Genomic DNA, 24,293 nt, shown 5'->3' with positions numbered 1-24,293 from the left:
AATGTAACCGCCAACTTTTGGATTTCAAGTATCATTACACTGTATTTATTCAATGTGCATATTTACGTCTTTATATTTTCACTGGGACAGGTTGTACTGTAGTAAGCTATTATACACAGAGAACAGGTAAGCTTTTCTTGTTTGCTTCTGCTTATAGCTTTGGAAATAATGTTTAGCTTCTAGTCTGGAAAGAGTGTTCTGGAGTGTTTCTGCCCAGCTCCTAAAGCGCTTATAGTGCAGCCATTATGAGCTTAGAAACATGGCCGCCTAAATTAGACCTGCTCCGCATTCACATGTCATAGTCAATCCTTGCTGTGAGCCATGAGACGGACCATGAAGCCATGATCTGGAGCCTCAGCAGTGTGTGTGTGTGTGTGTGTGTGTGTGTTAACCTAAGGCTCATAGCAAGGTCCAACCCACCTTCACCCATGCTAAGCATGAGCTTTGCCAGTGCCACCATTTTTGGGAACAGAAATTATGTTTTAATGTTATTTCAGTCATTAACAACAATCATTTTATGCTGTCAAAAGATGGAAAAGTGGTAATAAGACAATCATTTTAATATTAGGAGCATTTAAAACATTCTTTTTGCTCAGAATTATAATAAAATACACTAAAGGTTGTTCAGATATGTAAATAAAGTTTATGTAGTATATAGTATAAGTTGTCTTCTTTAACAATAGCCACAAAATGATGTTGCTGTTATTTTTTGATGATTAAATGAAATGAAAAAAAAAAATCAAAAGTAAGTTTTTTAAGCTGAAAAGCTTTTTCATATTTTGAAATTTAGAAATTTAAACAACATTTACACACAAACCTTAGTGCTTTAAAATAGCACCAATATTAGCGTACTAGCTGAACTAGGTTATGTAGTTAAAGTTTGGCCCTCTCAGGAGGCAACTGTTCTGTATTTTTCATATATTGTCAAAGGAATAGCCCAAAAACAAAGCTCAATAACCCCCCTCACAGCCCAGAAATCTCCCACACGGCTAAAATATAGAGGTGATTCCTGTTGGAGCTAGCTCTTTCCGCCAGTGTGTATCTATGTCCAGAGAGTTCTGATCATGTCTTTGAGGCCCAGTGTGCAGCAACTCCTCCCTGGGGCACCTGATGTCTGTGTGTATCCTTATCTCTCTGATAATTAACCGTTACTGCTCTGTGTCACTGACGCAGGCTGCGGGAAAACGGGAAATGATTAAAAAAGGAAAGACGAGGGAGGGATAGCGGGAAGGAGAGAGCGAGAGAGAGATAAGCGAAGGAGGAATATGGTTAGCCCTGTCTGATATGATAGCAAGACAGCCCTCTGGGACATCATACACGAGCCTGTGTATCATGCACCGTGACAAGTGACAGAACCCACACTAAGAGCCTGACCATATCATTCCTTGACATTTTTCATACTCTAAACTTTAAAATAAATGTAAATTTGAAAAAATCATGAATAAATAATCTTATAAATACTATTTTAAGGATTAGAGAATTTTATCTTTAGTAAAAACATTCTTTTTGGTTTCAATATTCAGAGTATCTACAAAAGCTTACATAAAAATGATACATTTTGCATCCAAAGCCTGTTTTCTTTTGTAAATGTGTATAAGAGCAGTATCGGGGACATTTGAAGGTAATATTTCTGGCTGAAAACATGAATTTGTGTCACTGAATGAAGACAAAAGTCCTTGAAACATGTAATTTCCTCATTATACAGAAAAGCAGAGTGAGCCTTTCTTCCAAATATGAGACTAAATGTGGAGTGGTATTTAGAAAGCTAAGTAGTACTACTGATCTACTATTAACTTCTGAGACTGAGTTCAGTGAGGCACAAAAGGAGGAACCAGAATCACAGTGTAGTTCTGAGATTTTTGTCCTGAAACAGGGTCAGGACTGAGATGTATCTTTTCTTTGCTCCTCTCAGACTCTTCCTCTCTGCTCCTCTGATCCTCAGCTTGGCTGTGGCAGGCCTCCGTCCTCTTGAAGCCAGACAGGGACAGGGACAGGAAATTGGGGGATGGCTTTGGTAGTGGTCTGGCCTCCGACCCCTGAACTTCAATACTGACGGCTTTGAAGTCGCAAAGAGAATCACATGCAATTACTTGTGATATAAAGCACGTTCCCCAAGAGTGCTTGACCCATGCTGAGCACATCCTCTCGCTCTCTCTCTTTCACACACACACACACACACACACACACACACACACACACACACACACAAATAAACTCAGTAAACTCTACACATTCTATACAAAATATGTGGAGAATTTTACAAAAACAAAACACAAAGGATTCAAAAGCATTTAGCAACCCATTTTGTGTATTTAGGAGGTGTGTCTAGGAAGATTAATTTGAACATTTTTAACAAAGTATAAAGGAGAAGATAGTAAAAGGAAAAGATATGTTGTTTTTACGTAAGAAAAACTTAACTTAAAACCGTCATGAAATGTTGTCACACATAAAAGACGTCTGGTGTTTTAAAATTTAAAAATGGAATTTGCACTATACTACATTTGTACTGGTGCAACGTTTGGATGTGTACCAGTAAAAGCATCACTAGACTCAAATAGTTTGTGTAAATAGATGTGTGACGTGAATGTGACGTGGGTGCAGAGTGTGGACAGTAAAGCTCTTGGCCCTGGCATGATTTGACCTGGTCAGTGCTATAGAATATCAGAGATTCTGACTAGTGAGACTCAGCGGACTGTATTGAGAGTAGGGCCCAGAATGCGGTGCGTTTAGGGAAAGGAAAAAAGCCCTGCTCCCCGCTTCCTCTGGAGAACAAGAATGTAAAGCATTCCCCACACTACCGCAGTGCAACAATCAGAGAGAGAAAGCGTGAGACAGAGAGGGAGAGAGAAAGAGAGAGAGAGGGAGAGAGACAGAGAGAGAGAGAGAGAGAGAGAGAGAGAGAGAGAGAGAGAGATGGACAGACAGACAGAAAGGAGAGAGAGAGAAAGAGAGAGAGATGTGGACAGACAGAGAAAGGAGAGAGAGAGAGAGATGTGGACAGACACAGAAATGAGAGAGAGAGAGAGATGTGGACAGACAGAGAATGGAGAGAGAGAGAGAGAGAGAGAGAGAGAGAGAGAGAGAGAGAGAGAGACCTGGCTGAAGAGAGAGGTCACTCAGTTCTCTTTTTCCTTTTCTCCTCTTACACCCAGTCATATTCTCAGCTCACAGAATGCACAATGCAATCAATATAAGCTGAAAATATTATGAGTTATCTTTTATAATAAAAATAAATCAAATTCATTAATATTTTAGTTGTCATTTTGACCTGAAAAAACTTTCATGATATATTGTATACTGTACATTTATATTCTGTCCATCGTACAGACAGCCATGTCTTTCTTTCTCTTTTTCTGCCTGTCCGTTTATATCTTGTCATGTTATTACTTGACATGCACTACCGGAGGACATGGACTAATGAGCATTTTAGTTCATAATTTTTTCGGGTTGTCTCTTTAATGGACACAGAGGAGTTGTCTACACAGAGAGAGCAAGAACTATCATACTATCTTAGATTTCTGGACATGGACGACAGTGGTGGGAATCCTTTCCCTGTGTTTTATGAAAAAAAATGTTTATTTATTTATTTATTAGCATAAAAATTATGTCCTTTGTGAAAACTCTCTGAATTCTGTGGCTTGCCTCGCTAATTCTTTTACATTTGATCCATGAATTTTTATATAGAAATATCTCATGCCCATAATAATGTAGAACATATACATATTTATACTGTAACAGTACATAGTCTTCATTGTATCATTTGAAAAGGGATTGTCCTATGAAAATGTTATTCTGACATGAGGATAAGTAGAGATTTACTGCACATATCTGGACTATGCTTAAGGCAATATAATGATCCAAATTCTTCAAGCAGCTCATTCATTGTTTTCAGATCATTAGAGTTAAAAAAACGGAAGGATGTGATGGAACTAAACAATGGGACTAAACACATGGATTTATTATGTGTGAGAGTAAACGAGAGAGAGAAAGAGAGAGAGAGAGAGAGAGAGAGAGAGAGAGAGAGAGAGAGAGAGAGAGAGAGAGTGAGAGAGGTGATGTAGGTGGTAGGTGATGTAGGTGAGAGTAGGTGGTAGGTGATGATTCTTTAATATCATAAAAAAAGGAAGCTTAAGAATTCGTAGACTCATACACACACACACACACACACACACACACACACACACACACACACACACCCTCAAACAAACAAACACACACAAACTCTTTAATACAGTGTCTACCAATCACAATATAAACAGCAGCCCCCTTAAAGCAAAATCCTTTTCCTAAGAGACACAAGGTTTTCCTTTATGTCCCCCCACCCCTACACCCGCTCCTCTCTCTTATCTTTAAGGAAAAGTCCCTCTGACCCCTGGCAGGACCAAGACTCAAAACATCATTGGCTTTGGGGATGGGGGGTGGAGGGCGGCGTGCTTCCTCACACTAGCGCCTCATGCTAATCCAAAGAAGACGCAGAAAGAAAGTTCAGTTCCTCCTTTGTTGCTGTTTTGTTTATTACATGAATAAAGTTATTAGTGCACCATTCAGAATACTAACATAACTCAGACTTTACCAATAATATAAGTTAAATGAAAATGAACCATTGTATGGAATCATTGATATAGTTTTGCTCGCACAGTCTACATGTTGAAAACTAAGTTTTAAGAATGGAATTGTTTTTTTAAAGCATTTACATATACTATAATCAAGCTTACAGCAGTTGCCCTGCCTGGACTGCTTTTGAAATGGGACACAATACAGAGTAGACTGGACTGTGCTTGTCCAATGTAACTTTAAGATCATTGCCTTAGGCATTTTGAGGGACTCCTTATAGGTATATTATTTTCCAGACTGCTTTTTAAATTTTATTACATTGACACCAGTTCCTATCTCCTATAGAAAATCTGCAGGGTCTTTATTATACTGTCCCAGCACATTTGAAGAAATAAATGCATGTATCACTCAGATAAATGGCATTATAATTCAGACACTTTGGGGCTGGTGCCATCATTCCTTAGAAATCGTGATCTCATGACTCGACTCACAAAAATGTAAAAAGAAAATGGGTCATATTTTTCGAAATCTGCCAAAATCTCATTAAGTCTCATCAGGTTTGTTTGAGAGATCTTGAGAAATGTTTTAGAGTAGTTTCAGGATTCAGTGGTAAGAAGAAACAGTATGATAAATATAGATTTACTAATGTGAGTCTGCATTTGCGCTGTGCTTTAAACATGTGCTTTAATAACTTTCTAAAAGTGGAGAATATGTGCTGCTCACACAGCTTAGCTCATGAATGCTAAGGACTATTATGGGGCATTTTGCTGCATTTACATTTGTATGATTGTACAAAGAGAGTGAAGAAATGAACCACTTATCAATGCACCACCCACAAAAATGTGTTCTTTTTTAACGAATGCCTCAAGATGGAGTCTCTTTCGCTGCTAATCTCAAAAGCTTCTATGCCATTTTCATTCACATAAATACAGTGTTGCCTCCAGGTGCACCGCTAGAAATCTTGGGCCCATTAAAGATTACAATTTTACTATTAAAAATAATATTAATAGCCCTCAAAGTGCCCCCTGTCAGTGCCCTTGGTTGCCTCTGGTTGCCTCTGGATAACAAGAAAATAAGTTAATTGAAGAGTTGTAAACAAGAGTCGCAGTATATGTAGAGATAGATATTACAGTTTTCACGACTGCCAATCTTATATCCAATCTAATATTAGCTTCAGTTGGGGTCACCAATGATAAGCATTCAAATTTCAGTGGAAACCAGTGCTACACCAGGCCCCCTCATAGTCATGACTTAGCTAACATTAGCATAGTGGCAAATTGTACATAGTTTTTCATTATCTTAAACATAGTCAAAGTTTTAAACTGTAAATTCAAAATTGTGCAGTAACTGTATTTATACACTTTGCTGAAGTTTGGTGGACCTCACAATTGCAGCTAATACAAATGCACTTAGAGAGCTAGTAGTAGAGCTAGAATTGACCGATTATTGGTTTTTACAACCAAATTTTCTAAACTTTCTAAAATGATAAAATACATATCGTAGCTTTATTTTGTCAGTCTAGCAGAAAAATCTTGGCTTGTATTCACGGAAAGCACAAGAAGAAGTGTCCCTCATGGCGCCCACTCTGTTCTTTGGCACTCTGGAAGGGAAAGAGAGAAAAAGGGAGAGGAAAAGAGAGAAAGAAAGAGTATGTATCTCCCAGAGCCAGGGAAAAAGTGTGTGTTTGTGTATGGAGCTGAAGTCCTTATCTCCAGCCTGTACTGACGCCATGCTCTTCCTGTCTCAAATCTCCTCTGCTGATTTACTCTCTCTCTCTCTCTCTCTCTCCTTGCACTGGAGCCGCCAGCCCCTGAGGCACCCTGACCCACAGTGCCACTGCAGCCCCCCTTCCCCGTCTCTCTGCTGGAGATTAGATCCAGTCTCTGTACCTGCTGACGTAAACACTGGCTGGTCCAACGCACGCAAAGTCCAGCACTGTTGACAGGACGCGCCTGTCTGTGCTTTTGTAAGGCTGGTGATGTACACAATCACTGAGTAATCTTCATATCTCCCTCTCTCTCTCTGTGTGTCTCTGTCTCTGTCTCTCTCTTTCTCTCTGTCTGTCTGTCTTTATATCTCTCTTCACAAGAATGTTCCTCTCAACATAAAGTTTTAGAGAATTACTGACATGACAATGTTCTGCACAAAGTTTTGTCTAATTATCTGTGGGACAGGCAGAGCACTGTCGAATATTTTTGTGTATTTTTAACTAATTAATTTGCTATTGCTATATATATATATATATATATATATATATATATATATATATATATATATATATATATATATATATATATATATATATATATACTGGCAATAGTTTTAAGTGTGCAGCTGCTGGTTATGTTTGTTTAAAATTAATGGCTTAGATATCATAGCCTATACATTTTTTTAATTCTTATAGCTTATATGTAAATTGATATTCTAATCTATATAGCGCCCCAGGCTAAATTATTTTTGTAATAATTATTATAACCTATATTTGCTATGGTTTTTATAGTACATATAGGACATAGGGGTCTTTACTGGCCTTTTACCAAAGTCTATTCAGTCGATAATCACAAAACAACCTCATCCTTCATAAGTGCATCATAAACACAGGAGTGGCGTTTGGACACAGTGTACTCTCGCTGGCGTGAACACTGAGGCTAATCTCTCTGTCTGGAAGTCTGTGGCCTACTCGGCCGGCGCCGGGGGCTCTGAGCCTGCGAGGCAATCAGCAACCACGCAGCCCTGCAGTCCCAGCCTCCGTCACTCTGCCTCTCTTTCCCTTTCCTTTGTTTTCAAATCATTTCCTTCCTCAGTTTCTTAGATATTCTCTTTCCCCTCTGAGTCTAAACATGGGCATGTTTAGAAAGCACACAGAGGGCTGAATTACAACACAGAGAGGCTGAGGTTTGGTCTACTGTGGTGGTTTAATATGTGAATCTGTTATATGACCACATTTCGATCCATCATGATCCAAAAAAACATCACAGGATTGGAGGCATGCCAAATAATTGTTGGTTAAGAGTGTTTATAATGTTCTTTTGGGGACACATCCTAAGATGTATATTCCTGACATTGTTTATGATAGTTCTATTTAGAAAACAATGCTGTGATTTTTGTGGTCGTTTTGTAACTTAAAAAAGTACTTCTGTAATCTTAGAGGCTTATGATGTTATAATATCTATTTTTAAACGCAAAAAAAGACCAACACATTGTAACATACCATACATCAAATTAAATTATGTATTTTTAAAAAATACTATGCTGTGTGTAGAGTGACTCAGACTGACATGGTGTGAAAATGAATGTCATTAAAGTCAGGGTGAACAATAAAAAATAAAATGTTCTTACCTGAAATGTATCTATGAAATAAAATAGGTTCTGTGTCTGAAGTTAGCTTCTTTAATCGTCGCATTTGTCAAGAGAACGTTCCATAGCATAGAATAAAAGACACTTTTCCATAAATTAGGGAGACAAGATGTCCTCTTTTACCCTGACATGTCCTTTTTTTTAGACTTAAAAAAATGTCCAAACATCCGCGATTTTGTTTCTCTAGAGTTTACATAGAATTTCGAGAAGCGTTTCGTTCACAAACTAGTACCGCCCTCCCCTACTCCGATTGGTTCTCTTGAGTTAGAAGGGGGCGTGGTGAAGTAGTTTAAAATCTTCTGATTGGACGGTCTGACTGTAGAGCTACCGTTATTGGTCGATAACCTTCTCTGTAAACATTTAATTGGTCAGTCTGCACGTCAGTAGTCCTTGTTTACGTCAAGCAAAGCTCATGTACCTACCCTCATCTCGAGCAGCTATGCCGAAACGTAAATATAAGTTCTCGGATGATTTAAAAAAGAAATTCCCATGTTTTGTGTAGCAAATAAAGGTGTAAAGGACCTAAAAGCACACATAGGTTCAGCTAGGCATACAGCGAGGGGTGAGAGCTCATTACTCAGCCGCCCCCAGTTTTGCTGTAGTGAGTTTATGTCTCTCTAAAACATTTGTCAGCACCTAACTTTATATTCACTTTAAATGTCTACACAAGGCCATGTATCCTCAGGTAAGTTGCTACAGGACATACTAAGAAAGTAGGCCTGTGTCTCCAGAATCTAAACAGACCCATCAGATGTTGTTTTCCCTGTGGATTCAGCTCAATCACAGTCTTGCACAGACATTTTCCGGCTTGTGCCACGTAGGAGTATCTCTCTCATGTTTTCTCAGCAGATGCTCATTGAGGGCTCTAGCTGTCGCCTTCTCTTCACCATAAATGAGGCTTCCACTTGCAGAGACACCGTTTTGGAGGCCAAAAGCTTCCCCAGTAGACACATTTCATCGACAATGTCTGTCTGAATCTTGCTATTACCTTAGCCTTTGCAGGCAAACAAATGTCAGTACCAACAAAGGTTGTTTTTTTTTTTTTTTTGAGTGGGGTTTTTCAGGGGATTTGGGCAATAACATTCATAGGAATATTTTGTCAGAGCATACAAACTGGAATAAATGTAAATATTTCAAATATTTTAAATGGTTGTCCAGAACAGATCCTGTATCTCTGATTACAGGAAATTTAGGATTAGGATTAAAGATAAAATATAAAGATTTAGAATTAAATAAAATAAAAAAAATACACCATAGCCATATTTGACCTATTTAATTCAGTGTATGTTTTGGAGTCAGATTCCTGGTATATTTCATTACAAGCTCAAGTACAATACAAGCTCAATACGTTTAAAAATATGCTACAGAACGGTGTCTTTCCCTTAAATTATCATCTCAGCATTCTGGGAATCCATTTTCTCAAATACACTGGGATCAATTCCATCTTCCAATGGCTACTCTGTCTGCCCCAGTCCAGCTCAGAGGGCTTTTCATTACCCCAGAATGACATCCACCACTCTTTGCCTCTAGCTTCTTTTCCATAACCCCATTGCTGCTCCTGACGTCACGTCACTCTGGAGCTTGGTCTTGCTGGGCTCCTTAAGGTGGGACCAGCATTGCCTGGAGCCAGGGTGGACATGTAGCTATTTTGGGAGGTGCTTTAGTGCTGGACTCCCTGTCTCCTTAGCTCCAAACCTCTCTGCTGATAGATTATCTACAGGAGGCTAAATGGGAGTCAGAGCAATTATTAACCTGACGCCAGGCTTGCGTGGTTATCGTCCACTCTGAGAACTGATAAGTGACTGCTGCAGTAATGAGGATCCTACCACTGCTCCTGGAGAGGAAGCCCATAATGCAGTGCTATATTGAGTTTGTAGAAAAGTTTTCAACAGCTCTAAAAGCATTGTACTAATGGAAGATTGTTGCTATTGCAAACTACTCTGCTACAGACAACCATTTTATCTCATCTTTGGAATTTTAATGTATGAAAAGGTTTTGTTTTGTGGCCAGGTTTGTGCCTGAATTAGAGCCAGCACATCCCTTTTTAATGATGATGGTGTACACAAACCAAATACATCAAGACGCTGTAATAGTCACCTAATAAACTGCTGCTGATTGAAGAGTAAGGGTCCCATATCCACTGGTTATTAATCATTTCAAGGCAGTTCAAATGTTTCATTAAAGTTGTGAGTACCATATCTAATGCTTGTATACATTTTCCTGACAAAAGCTAATGAACTAAAATGCAGTTTCCAAAATCCATACATGGCAGAGATTGGCATACTGGGTTTTTAAGTCAAAACAGAACCCAAGAAAATAGTTTTCGTTCAGTTATTTGTTGATTTGCCATTACCAGATCATTGCATAATGTGTAGAGACCTTAAGGCTGATTAAATTGATGTTGGTTTAAACATTGGTAATATAACATTTCACTTTTTTTTTTTATTATTTTAAAAGACGTAAATGGGTACATCTGTTTACAGTGCTGCATCACATTGGAATGACCTCAGAAAAAGCTTTGTTTGTACCTCACGGATTAAATTATCCAGTAATCTGTACAATATTTTACATTCCTTGTAGATGAAATAACTGTTTTAAAAAGAGAGGTATAAGCAGAGACAGTGACCTCAAATAGCATGACTTTGTGAGATATAAACTATAGCTGCTGTTATCCTATAATTTACAGACAGATGACTTCATCCATTAACAGCAAAAGCAAAATGCCTGCCTTGCCTTCGGAAGTTTTTAAAGGGTGGACTAAAGTGTTATTAAGGTCTAACCTCCTCAGTGACATCTACAGACAATATCTAAAGAACCAATTGGAGGCATTCTCTCCTGAACTTTTGTTACTGTGAGCAAGTCACTGTATTATGGGGCGTGCCTTGCATTCTGACTCCACATGGGGAGGATTAACCCTTTCATGGGGTTCATTTCAGTTACCAATGATACTGCTGCAAACACCACTACTGCAGCTCCTACTTTAACCAAAAATATTATCAATGAACATGTATTTGGTGGTTGTGAAATCAGCACTGAATTTAAAACTACAGGAATTAAGAGCACTATAATTATCAACAGAAAATGTCAGATATAAACACAGTGGATCCCATCCATAATTTCACCACCACTTCCCTACACTTATCCAGAGCCACCGATGGTACAAGAGCATTTTGCAGTGCTACAATTACAGAATGCAACCCATCTGTTGCTCCGCATACATTCTTTGCCGCCATTTACCCTGTACTTCATTGAGCAGGACCACCAAATGACCCCCACTGAGCAGGTATCATTCTCAGTGCTGAAGTTTTCCAACACGGTGTCCACCCACTGTCCACTGTGTTAGACATTCCTACCTCGTTTTTCCACCTTGTAGATGTAAAGTCAGAGATGTAATGTAACTCATCTGTTGTTGCACAGTTTGTGTTGGTCATGCTCTAGTCATTCATCACTAGACACAGGATGGTGCTGGGTGGATATTTTTGATTGATCTATACTCAGTCCAGCAGTGACAATGCTGTGTCTGATACACTCATAGCAAAATAAATAAAATTATAAATAAATAAATTCTATTAGCACAACAGGTAGTGTCGCAGTCACACAGCTCCAGGGACCTGGAGGTTGTGGGTTTGATTCCCGCTCCTGGTGACTGTCTGTGAAGAGTTGGTGTGTTCTCCCCGTATCTGCGTGGGTTTCCTCCGGGTGCTCTGGTTTCCTCTCACAGTCCAAAAACACACGTTGGTAGGTGGATTGGCGACTCAAAAGTGTCCGTAGGTGTGAGTGTGTGAATGAATGTGTGAGTGTGTGTTGCCCTGTGAAGGCATGGCGTCCCCTCCAGGGTGTATTCCTGCCTGGCGCCCAATGATGCCAGGTAGGCTCTGGGCCCACTGTGACCCTGAACTGGATAAGCGCTTACAGATAATGAATGAATGAATGAATAAATCCTATTAACACACCACCACTACATAAGTGTGAGGACAGTGGACAGAAACATGGCCATACTTTTGTATATTATATAATTATAAAATAAATAATTGGCAATAATTGTGAAATATTTTATATTTATACCAGAGTGTATAATGAAGTAACTTATCATTATAGTTAAGTGGTTAAAACGTGTGTACATGTTGACTCTGTAGTGCACAATGGAAACCACATTCCTACAGATTTCTTCTACTTTATTGGTTCGTTTCCTAAACTATGGTCATTTACGATGATAATTGGTTAAAGATACATACTGTAAAGTCGTTTCCATTCTCCTGGTCGCTGAAGGAGCGAGGACCCTTTAAGAAACCCGACACCGTGTTTGCGCAACAGTGAGCGGTGCTCGCAGCCGCCAAAGTGTCTAGACTAGCACATGATGGGAATGAACCAATGGCACCACTGCACTCCTCGGGGGCCCCGTGTGTGTATGAGAGAGTGTGTGTGTGTGAGTGTGTGTGTGTATGGGACAGAGTGCGTATCTCCAGAAGAAAGAAAGGGAGAGAAGGGGAGAGAGAGACAGAGACAGAGCAACGGCGCAAGGAATCAATCGCAGAATCGGGTTAATCGCGTCTCCTTCGCACAACCGAACGGATTCATTCCGCCGATGGACAGATCGTTCGTGTGCGCCCGTGTGTTTTCGCCCGTGTTTCGCAGAGCAGACAGGAATGTGAATTGTATCTGAAAGGATTACTCTGCGTCGTCGCTCCATTCATGTGGCCATCGTCCTAAAAACTGCAAAACTCCATAGAGGTGCTGCCTGAGGGTCGCTCTTCAAAGCTCCTTGTCCTCCACGAGTCCGTTCAGGTTTATGTGGCTGTTCTAGCTGAATTGAAATGTGACCAAAAGTCGTGCCTTTGGTGTTGTGCAGGAATGCAAGGAAGTCTGGGTTAAAAAGCAAAGCAGTAGATCAGCTGAGTCCTGCTCTGGGTGCATGCAGCACCTTTGGTGGGCTGTAATGTGCTGTAGGTGCACCTCTGGTGGGAGGTTCATTAGGAGCAGCACTGGAGACTCGTATGCTGTGCTTCAGCCAAGAGGGATGTGTTCGCTGTAGCCTAGAGCCCCTGGACGCAAACCTTGATGTGGGACGACAGGCGCACAAGTGACCCGCACCTCCAGACGTAGAGAGGACAAGGGCAAAGACGAATGAAACCCGCCCAATCTGTCGTATGTTGAGGACGAGACGCTCGGGTCTGGTCCGGCGACTCTGGAGAAGCCGTGTGATCCCGGATAGTGAGGGGGGACATGAGAGCGGAGAGGGGGGCCCAGATCGTCCCAGTGACAGCAACCCGGAGAAAATCCCTAAAACAGAGTCTGCATCGCTGGCCAACACTCTGGGCCACGTCGGCAGATTATCGGGCCACCAACGGATTCTGTTGGATGCTGGAGAACATGGAGTTGTTTTAGCACAGGATAGCCGTGCCATGTGTGTCCAGGAGCAACACAGTGTCCCCCCATCTGAGGGAAGCGATGGCAGGACAGTGAAATGCTGCTTGTTTAAAGACCTGCCTAAAGACCTAAGGACTTCCAAAAGTGCTGCACTGACCCGGGGTCTTTCTTGTCGCTGGGAAGGCAGAAGCAGCAGAGAAGTTTGTGCTTCTGCAGAGCTGAAAGCTCGCACACATTTAGAGCAAGAACTCAAGAGGTGTGCATATGCATTCCTCAAGAAGCTGAAGGAGAAGCCTTTGGATGTCTTGTTGGAGGCAGTTGAATCCAAAGGTGGAGTGCCAGGGGATTGTGTTATGGTCACTTCGGCTGACGTGCGGATTGGTAGTCAAGCTGTTTCTCCTCAGTACCTGTTGTGTAGGCTTTTCCGTTGGCCAGATCTGCAGCCCTCCGCTCAGCTCAAAGCACTGTGCCACTGTCAGAGCTTCCGGGCACAGGACAGTCAAACTTCGTGTTGCAACCCCTATCATTACAGCCGCCTGTGTGGACCAGGTGAGGATGCTCAAAGCAATGTCCTTGATCCTTTGGGTTTTGCATTCCAGGATCATGGTGCCTTCATTCATGTCTAAAAAGGCACTATCTACATGCATCTGGATTTTTATTTGTTTTTTTCGGCGGAAGTAGTCATACAGCAACTGTAGAATGCTTTGTTGATCAGGAAAGTCAGGCTTGATCCTGATCTTCAGGTGTTGCCTTCTTATACATGTCGGAAAATCCATGCTAGCAGATGTTGTGCATTATGTGAATGTATCCAGAATAACTTCTGAATTTCCAGAATAAATAGTACTTGATGATATTAAGAGCCATCTGACTTTAGGTGTCACTTGCAAAGTCAAAATGACTTAATGAATGAAGATATATATCAATTGAAATCATCCGTTACCTGCAAATTAGCTTTTTAATTTTGCACGCTGAGAACATTCAGCAGTTAGTTGTGGGAAAGAAAAAAATATTCCAGTAACACAATAATTAATGTTGCTTTCATGATAAACAATATGCATCATGATATTCTGTTTTCCTGAGGACATAAAATGCATCATTAAGTAAGTTTAAAATCTATCGTTACAAAGATTTTCGTTTAGCGTTTCTTTTATTATACTGCATTAAATGAGGTCATGGTAAAATACCTCTAGGATATTAATAATATACTTCATTGCTCTTTGTGAGTTTTGCTAGTGGCACACTGCATTTAGAGAGATTTGAGCTAAATCACACAATAAGCTGTGCATTAAATTTTATAGACGATCTCTTACAGCCAATACAATGCAGCATTCTCTTAAAAATTAGACTGACTCACATAGGTCTCATTGGGAAGATGTTGTTTCTTCTGAGGCCTTTGAGACAGACATCAGCGCTGTATGTCTGTTTAGAATTAAAGAGTGACAGATTTGTTGGTGGAAGCATTAGAAAGGCTTAATCAAATTTTCTGCAGTCTTAACTGAAAGGGCGTGAGTGCATGCAAACTTACTTGAAACGTCCATCAAATGAGATCATTCAGTTATGACACAATCCTCCACAGTAACTGTTTGGAAGTGCATGAAGTTAGTCCGTGACAAACTCTTGTTCAGGAAGTGGACTTCCCAATTCATTATCCTGCTGGGACTATTTGAGTTCCTTTGCTCTTCATTCAGCTTTTCTATTCACCAAAACATAAACTCGCTGCTCAGAAATGAGCTCTCAGAGCTGTAATCCAGACGGTGTGCAGTAGTTCCAATGGTTTATTTGGAATGCCCCAAATTTGTGTCGGTCTGTCCAAAGAGCAGCTTTAAAAAGCCAAAACTTTAAAAAAAAGCTATACAAAAGCAGGCTTCAAATTATATGTTAAAAATTTATTTTATAATGTTACGCTAAATCTTGCCAATTTCATAATTCAAAATACATAACATGTATTTACAATTCATAAATTATACAACATGTCCTCACAAGCCAACTTTGAGCAATACATCTTAATGATCAATGAGAGAATAGTTTTCTGCAAAATGTTCCTTTTAGTTTTGTTATGCACTGATACATCACAATCATTGTTAGCATTAAAGCTAGCTTGGCCACAGAGCAATAGGTAATGTAATGTGTAACATGATGTAGCATGAATGCTATGTGCTAAAACTGAGTTAACGTTTAACACAGAAAAATGGAATATTTATTCCTTATGCTTTGCAAATTATGTCATTTGAGTTTTCAGTACCATACCAAGTGCCAAAAGTGATATTTATCTCTCCTTCTATGTGTCCAAATGTTTGGCAAAATTACTGAGCACTAACTTCAAAAGGGCCAATCTTAGCAGGCTCTGTGGCAGGTTAAGTCATCTCTTGGTTTATGCTGCCCATTGTTGTGGTGCTACTGTATTTTGGTCTGGACCTTGACCCTAACTTTATAATTTGCATAATGCCACACCTGGTGCAATCTTAGTGGCTGTAAAATGAACACCTGATGCAAGCAGAACAAATCACAGCAGAACCCACAGTTGCATACTAAAAACAAAGGATCACTGCCAGAGGCGGTAAAATGGCCAGAGGCGTGTATTGGACTGGCGGGACGTACAGTAGTTTTGGACGCTGAATATGATGCAAGCTTTAATGCAAGCTCTTTACATTTCAGATTCGCCCCCTCCACCTTACTCACGACTGTCTCTTACACAAGGACAGGAGTTTCTTGGTAAGTTACATGCTGTTGTTATAGTTGTTTGCCTGTTAGCTCCAGCATATATTTCTTTGGGAACTATATATAGTTTTCTTTTTATCTGAAACAGAATGTATATTCATCTCTTATTGATTGATTTCTTCACAGACCCTTCACATCCAGTGCTGCCATCTTCTGAGACTGAAGCAACACACTCACTCATCACGACTGGGGGTCACTCAAGTAAGTGGGTTATATTCAGTGATATAAATACATTCAGGGTTACGATGTTCACCCACATTGATAAAATTAACTTCTAGCACTTAGAACATCCTCAGGACTTTATGTGAGTGTATGGTCCTTTGATTTTTATGAGCAGAGCTGCAGGCTGTTTTGAATATGAATGCTACCCATTCAAAGGTGTAAGAGCCAGGTCATTTTCTCTCTGTTATAAAGAACAGTACTGATTGTTTGTTTTGACCTTTGCTAGATATTTGAATGATAACAGGAATGGGTTTTAGGAGCAATTTGATGAGCTCTGGACTGGTTGTCGTGGGAAACTCCCCCCCTAGAGGAATGTGGGAGAACTAGACATTAAAATCCATAAAAATGTCTGAGTACACTTCTGAAGTTGAGGTCTAAACCTTGTTCTAAAGTAGCTTCAGGCACTTTCTGTTCTGCTGCAGATCCAAACACACCTAAATCACTTAATCCATGACTGCGGAACTGAGATTATCTGGTTGGCTGTTGAAGAGTAATTAACTGGTTCAGGTTTGTTGGGACATGGAATAGAACCAAGTTTGTGGAGTGACTGCTTTGAAGAAATGTGCTCTGAAGAGCCTCCAAGATACCAAAGAAAACAGGACAGTCATTTTTAGTATTTATTTATTTATTTATTTAAACAGACATGCGTTTATGTGTAATTTGGGGGACATAAACATGTAAACAAATATCTGGGTGAAAAGATAGCACTGTGCATTACATTGCAACACTGCCTCTGGCTTTGTGCTGTGTCGTATTGACCTCAGAAGCATTTCTTATTAACCAAATTCCATAAGCCAGAATTGGAGTATTGTCCAATGGAATGTCCTTTTACTAGATCTCCTGTCGGACAAAGCTTTACTTTTGACTTAAATTATCTAGCTAAATGTGTGACAATTGTTCATGTGCTGGTGTTTTGCACTCTGAGACAGCTGGTATCTTGCAGTGTCCCTATCTCTAAACTGTTGCTCATAGTGGTGTACAAGACAGATTCCTCAACATCATCTGTGCACTTTCCAGCATCCAGACTCGAGGCGCAACTCTCTGCAAATTAGATTATGAGCAACAATGGGCAGTTTTGTGAGTCTGCTGCTGGAGAGCAGGCCTCTAGGCTTCCAGCAGCAGTGGGAAGTCTCCTAGCACCACATAATTACCCAGCCTTTTGTGGTCTGAAGACAAGGAATGAGATCCTCTTTTGGTGTGTCACATACGGCTCTTTCTCCATTATTTGCATGTTGTTGTTTCCTGCTGAGTTTTGCAACGCAGGCTCCAGCGCAGCCAGCCAGTCGCATTTTAAAATAAGGTTTAAATTACAGGGCCCGCTGTGGCTTTTCCTCTTCCTGACTGAGCGCAGGCCAACACGCAATTTAACTAATGAAATCCTGCCAGTCTGCGTAGAGATTCTTTACAGATGTTGAGGGACGACTCTATCAATTGTTGGAAAATTGTTTGCTCCCGCGTTTTGTGGAATAGACACTTAAGCGTGTTTTTGTTTGCTTGGCTGCAAGGGGCTGTTAGAACGTGTCCATTTTCTGTGTGTATGTGTGTGTGTGTGTGTGTGTGAAAGAGAGCACATCTCTCTCAGTCATGTTTTGTGACAGAGAGAAGTATCTGTCTTCTATCATTCTGACAAAGTCTGTTTTCTTCATTTAAGGCCTGAATCAATATCCAGTCAATCCACTGACTCGCAGCACAAATCACTTCGAAAAATGATGCCAGAGACAGGTTTATTATTATGATATGAATATCATATGCTTACAGTTGGTTTACATTTTGGTTCTGTATATGACTTATACTTTCTTCTTTCAACTCATTAACCAAACGTCTTGAAAGGAAGTAAGTTCTATTTTTATTACGAAAAGGTTTACAGAGTGAAAACACACTAGCAATGAAGCTAGCTAATGTTTTGAATGAATTGAATGCTTTGCAAAACCTTACACTAATGGGATCTTATTAATCTCACTAATGAAACCCTTTGTATGTTGCTTTTTATCTGGTATGTTTTTTGTCTGTCATTTAAAAAAACATATATTACTTATGATGCATATAAAAAGGGACACAAAACGGCTTCTTTGCCCTAATGTCCATAAAAAACATTTGGTTCCCAGAAGAACCTATATTAGACTGGTTCTATAAAGACCAGTCTGTTCTAAAACTAAAGTACAAAAGCAGCTTGTTGTGAAATAACCCTTTTTATGGTGTTATAAAAACCCAATGCATTTGCTAATATCTATCACTTAATTCTGCAGCAGTTTAGTTTGGCCATGTTGAAGCTAATCTAGACTGCTTTTTTGAATGAGGCATAAGACACAATATGATTCCTAAAGGGACAGTAACAGAAAAAGAGTGGCTGAAAATGGTTTTAAAAAAATCGAAACTGCTTTCGGTATATATATAACCACATAAATCAAATAAACTTCAGAGGGAAATGCTAGAAATACAGGAAAAGTATAGTTCAGGCCTTTTATGGTACTATACCAATTAAAGTTTTTTATTCCCTGGAACTATATGTTCAAGTCAAGAAATGTTTTAGAACATTTCACCCAGAAGAATGAGTTTCAAAAAAGAAGAATGCTATGTTACTTTTGTAAGAGCCTGAACTTCTGGTCCAGATTCAGGATAGCCAAAATAGCTATTCTAGCTGAAGCCAGTAGTGTTGCAAGCATTTTTGGTTTTGGCATTGGCATGTTCTTTCCTCCTCCTCCTCAGAAGTCCCTCACCCCTGCCTGGCTCGGTGGAAGAGTCTAATCTGTGCAGGGAGATCTAATATTTGGCTCAGCGGGACAAACAGTGCTCCTCTGGGCCCTCCCCCTCTCATTCTGTGGTATTGGTTTAGGCTTGGCCAAGGCACCCAGACCTCTCCTGATGCCGCACCACCCATGAGCATCTTGAATTGCAATACAATCTTAGAGAAAACTTTTTTGATTGGTGAAAATATGTGGAAAAATTCTTAAGAATGTTTTAGAAACCTAATGTGTCCCAAAAGTGGTATCACTGGTCAGCAACTGTGTATTACCATGTATCAATTATCATATTTTTATGACTTGTGATTATTTTTTTTACAGAAGAAAATCACAGTCATGGAATTGTGTAATCATATGCTTTGTACATTTGAAAGCTATATTCAGTAAACAGGAAATATAAGATGTGTGGACTGTATCAGAGGTAAATGTCTGGTATGTTCAGCTGAAACTGGCATTAATATATGAGAGGAGAAGATACCAATTTCCTGTAGAAAAAGAGATGACTGGTACAGTTTTCCCAGTTTGCCAATGAATTTCAGCTGGCAGGGTCTTTCCTTTTTCATTTGTTGTAGTCTGCATGTTAAGTGGCATGCTGTGTTTTCTTATGATATCACAGCTCCAGTTCTTGTGCATTACACACCTTTGAACCTTGACATGAAGAGTGCCAGCAGTTATTAGCAATTACAAATTAATCAAGTCTAATATTTCTTAAAGGAACCATGAGTTTCACAAAACTCTATTAAAAGCAATACTGCATTTGGACCTAGATACAAAATAAGTCTCTGTGAACTTATGTTTCATTCAGAGGTCAGGTGCAGATTTCTTTCCACCTTCCCATTGTTTTCTATTAAAAATGTATTTGATTTTTTTAAATTAGTTTATTTAAATGACTGCTTTCCATAAGCAGCACAGGTTCAGCAGATAGTGATATTTTTAAATATCATTCTAATATCTAACATCTTATATCATGATCCGAGAATGGGCAGTTTAATAACGCTTTTGAATTTTTTATTATATAATATTAAAATGAGTAAAATGAATAAATTTGTCAGACAGTGACACTATATTCTCAGCTTTAGTACATTTCAATGAAATAAGATTTTAATCCTTGTAGGTTTGGACTGTTTTAATTATCTACTCATCTTAACAGGTTCTGCACTGATCACTGGATAAAGTTTGGGATTTAGATTTTTAGAAGAGTAACATATTCTGTATATATCTGCATGTGGAGCTGCACAGGATTAGGACTTTGAGTCAGTGTATGTCTCTAATCTTTTCTTTAACCAGGCCTTGTTTCATTAGCAGTAGAGAGAGAGAGAGAGAGAGAGAGAGAGATAGGTAGAGAAAGAGAGAAAGAGAGTACTGAACAGAATGGGGCCACAGGCCTGGGGCTTTAGATCCTCCCCCTCAGTGGAGCCTGTGAAGCAAAATAATGCCATCAGTCTGTGTGCCAGTTAATCAGAGCTGATAGGCCGGCGGCTGGGGGGTCAGGGGGTCACAGGCCTGCGCTGAGTTGTCAGGGAGCTGAATGCTGGCCCTCGGAGGGGGAGAAGGGTACCCCAGCGGCCCAGCACAGCTCACTGGAATGCTGGGATAGTCAAGAGGGGGAGGGCAGGTGGGGGTGAGGGGGGTTGAGGGGGTGTCGGAGGCAGAGATGACAGATTTGGGCCTTTTAGTGGGAGTCGTTTGCCTCCTCAGCTCCAAATCCCCCCTCAAAGGGAACTTTTGAAACTGTGCGGAAATTAGGTAGCACTTCCTCTGAGTGTAACCTCAAGGAAAAAAAAAAACCTGCACATAAAAGTGAGTGAAAACATTTGACGTTATGCTTCAGGACAGCATTTTTCTCAAGGCAAAAATAAGGGGCCTGTTATGTTTGAAAAGTGACAAGCAAGGCTACTGGTTTTTGTAGTCTACTAAAATTCTATTGGAAATGTAGTATGGAATGTGGTGTTGCTGAAATGACAGTGAAAGTACCTGGTATTAGAGTGTATCTGTAATGCACTTGTGATTTGGTTTTTATTGCTGCAGGCTTTGCTTTGAGGTAAAAAAAATGCAGGCCATTGTTACCTGTGTCACACCAAGAGGGGGGGGGGTGATTTTGCAGAAAAAGACATCTTCTATTTCTATTTTTATTTCCAAGGAAACAAGCAGTTCAAATTATGCTTAGAAAGGCTTGATGTGATGTAAATATTAAGCAATTTATAATGCTACATTAATGATTCACCAGTGTGTTGGTGTTTCAGAATATTATGCAGTGTATTATTACAATATTACATTATCGGTTTTCATTTGAACATATCAGCTGCTCCATACACCCTGGTGAAATTTCATAATAGAGGAACCAATAGAAATCCTCCAAAATGACTTTTTGTTACCTTGCATTTTGCTCTCAAATAAAAAAATGAAACAGTAATCTTAGGGCTAGTCTCTTGTGCATATCTTGCATCCCTAGCATTCCTGTAGTTGGTTATTTCCTGTAAGTTAATATTGGTCTCTCTGTTTGTTTTCTCCTGCAGGTGGCAGTATGTCTCCCTCCTCGCTGACTCATGCTCACTGGTGTAACGTGGCATACTGGGAGCACCGTACACGAGTGGGTCGCCTCTACCCAGTATATGACCCCTCTCTCAGCATCTTCTATGACCTACCTCAGGGCACAGGCCTGTGCCTCGGCCTGCTGCCCCTGCCTGCCCGCTGCAGCTCCGTCCAGCGTGCTCGCGCCAAGATCGGCCACGGCATCATACTCAGCAGAGAACCTGATGGTGTGTGGGCCTACAATCGCGCTCAGCACCCCATCTTCGTCAACTCTCCCACTCTGGACCCTCCACACTGTCGCAGCCTCACTGTCCGCAGAGTGATGCCCGGATACTCCATTAAAGTGTTTGACTACGAGAAGTCATGCCAAATCCGGCACCCGGGTGATTCTCTGCACCCAGAAGGCCCTTATGATCCCAACAGTGTTCGGATCAGCTTCGCCAAGGGCTGGGGGCCATGCTATTCAAGACAATTTATTACGTCGTGTCCTTGCTGGCTGGAGATTCTGCTTAACAATCACAGATAGCACAGAAACACACACGTACTTAGACTGTGCCATTTTAAAAAACTGCCCATATTTCTCTCTCTGACACACAAACATTTACAACCACAATCCCAAAATGTAATCTAATCTAGATTTAATATAAAATTTTATATATGCATATTATATAAAATACACTATACTTGTAAATAATGAGTCATTTTTACAGTGTAATTATTTATGTATGGTGCAATGTGTATATGGACATGAGGAAAAATGATGATCAGGTAATGCACTTTGGATTCTGTGTTTTTACATGGAATCTTTTCAACGCCATTTTTTTTGCTAATGGATGTATACAGTGAACCTGGTTTTGGTGTATAGTTTTCATATACTATCAATATCCAGAAGAAAATAAGTAACATGGACACATTGATAATAAACACTTCATGAAATATGTTCAGTGTTGCTTGTTCTGATTCAGAGAATGTTTGGGGAAAAAATCAATTTGCTAAGTTTTCTTCTTAGCCCAAATATATTTATTTGCCACCTGTAGTCTTGTTATAAACAGTAGTTACTCATGACTGAGAATTAGACATTCTGCAAGAAAACAAAAATTACCTAGTGTGATAATACAGGTGTTTTCTGCTAGCAGCCCTGTGAAATTCTAGTGGACCTATGGAAATGGTCATTCGGAGGAAATGTGTGTGTCGCCCTGTGAAGGACTGGCGCCCCCTTCATGGTGTGTTCCTGCCTTGTGCCCAGTGATTCCGGGTAGGCTCAGGACCCTCTGCGACCCTAAATTGGATAAGCAGTTGCAGACAATGGATGAATTTTGTGGCTGTTCTAAGTCAAGATTAAAATCCTATTTGATTATTCAAGCATTTATTTATTAGTTTCCCCTTAGATATATTCCACAGACCTGGGAGTTCATGGATGTAGAGAATTGTGGTAATCTGACGTGTCAGTGCTTTCATGGAGCAAAGGGGCACTGAAATCTCTGGGGAACTCTATCTTTCTAGCTCTCCCGTAGGTGTGCTGTTCTAGTTAGGCCTGCCAGAGCTACAAACCTCACTATAATTATAATGTTCAGTCATTCTCAGTCAAATATCACGCCTAAATATGTGTGTTTTTCTGCTGACTGTAACAACTGTGTATACTATTGGATTTGATGCTGGTGAAGTATTGTCCAAGTGGGGTGTCCTCACCTGCTTGTCATTTGGCCAGCTCTGACCATCAGTAAAACCAAAACATAGAGGTAGAACTGTTCACTCATACATGCTTCAGGCTGTTTATGAATACAGTCACACTCATGCCATAGAGTTACAGATGATCCTACACTCAATATAAGTTCAGAATTCTTCATTTGCATTGGGCTAACCAAAGGATGCATTCCTCTGAAGGGTTCTTCCTTATCCTGAGAGCTTGTGAGGGATTTCTTCCTTGCCAATGTTGTCTCGGCTTGCTCATTTGGGGCTAGGACTTTCTGAATTCTGTAAAACTGTGTTGTGATGACAACTGTTATAAAATGTGCTCTATGAATAAAATGGGGCTGATATGAATTGAACAGTAATACAGACCATAAACACAGACATTTGAAGCTGTAATGCCTAAATTTGTCTAAATGTGTCCTTTTGATAAATCCCTCTTTAAAACCCAGTGCATAATGCACATACATACACCTATCAGCCATAATATTATGACACCTCCTTGTTTCTACGGTCACTGTCCATTCTTATAGCTCCATTGACCGTACAGAACCATAAAGGAGCACTTGGTAGATATAAAATTATAGACTGCAGTCCATCTGTTGCACTGCATAATTTATTTGCCCCTTTCGCCCTGTTCAGGACCCCCACAGGACCATGAAAGAACAGGTAAAATTTGGATGGAGGGATATTGATATGACAACAGTACAGACAACTTGTGGGCAGCTCCCATTGAAGGACTGGAGCATGACCAACACAAACTGCAAAAAAGCCCCCCAAAAAAACAAAAATAAAAACAGATTAGCTACTCTCTCTATGTTTACATCTACAAGGAGAACCAACAAGGTCTGTGTGTCTCATAGAGTGGGCAGTGAGTGGACACCGTTTAAAACTCCAGCAGCAGTGCTCTGTCTGATCCACTTATACCAGTGCAACACACACTAACACACTAACACCACATCAGTGTTACTGCAGTGCTGAGAACATGTGGGGGTAGTGAGCACTGAAGAACAGAGTAAAAGGGGGCAAAGAATGTATTCAAACAACAGATGGACTACGGTTTGTAATCATAGAAGTACAAAGTGCTCCTCTGTGGTCAGTGGAACTAAGAGG

The 24,293-nt window shown here is 40.1% G+C and overlaps 1 protein-coding gene across 1 annotated transcript; it reads left to right on the top strand.

Annotated features, from left to right (window-relative positions):
• Positions 1-12,275: 12,275 nt before the first annotated feature.
• Positions 12,276-22,441, top strand: LOC136678596 (mothers against decapentaplegic homolog 6-like). Its single transcript, XM_066656640.1, has 4 exons — positions 12,276-13,827; positions 15,934-15,990; positions 16,123-16,197; positions 21,476-22,441. The coding sequence occupies exons 1-4, from the start codon at positions 13,059-13,061 to the stop codon at positions 22,015-22,017; spliced, it is 1,443 nt and encodes a 480-aa protein (XP_066512737.1). The 5' UTR covers positions 12,276-13,058; the 3' UTR covers positions 22,018-22,441.
• The last annotated feature ends 1,852 nt before the right edge of the window (positions 22,442-24,293 follow it).

The sequence above is a fragment of the Hoplias malabaricus genome, chromosome Y, assembly GCF_029633855.1.
Source record: "Hoplias malabaricus isolate fHopMal1 chromosome Y, fHopMal1.hap1, whole genome shotgun sequence".
NCBI lineage: Eukaryota > Metazoa > Chordata > Actinopteri > Characiformes > Erythrinidae > Hoplias > Hoplias malabaricus.
The sequence above is the reverse complement of the archived record's forward strand: the minus strand, read 5'-3'. Positions and strand labels throughout refer to the sequence as shown.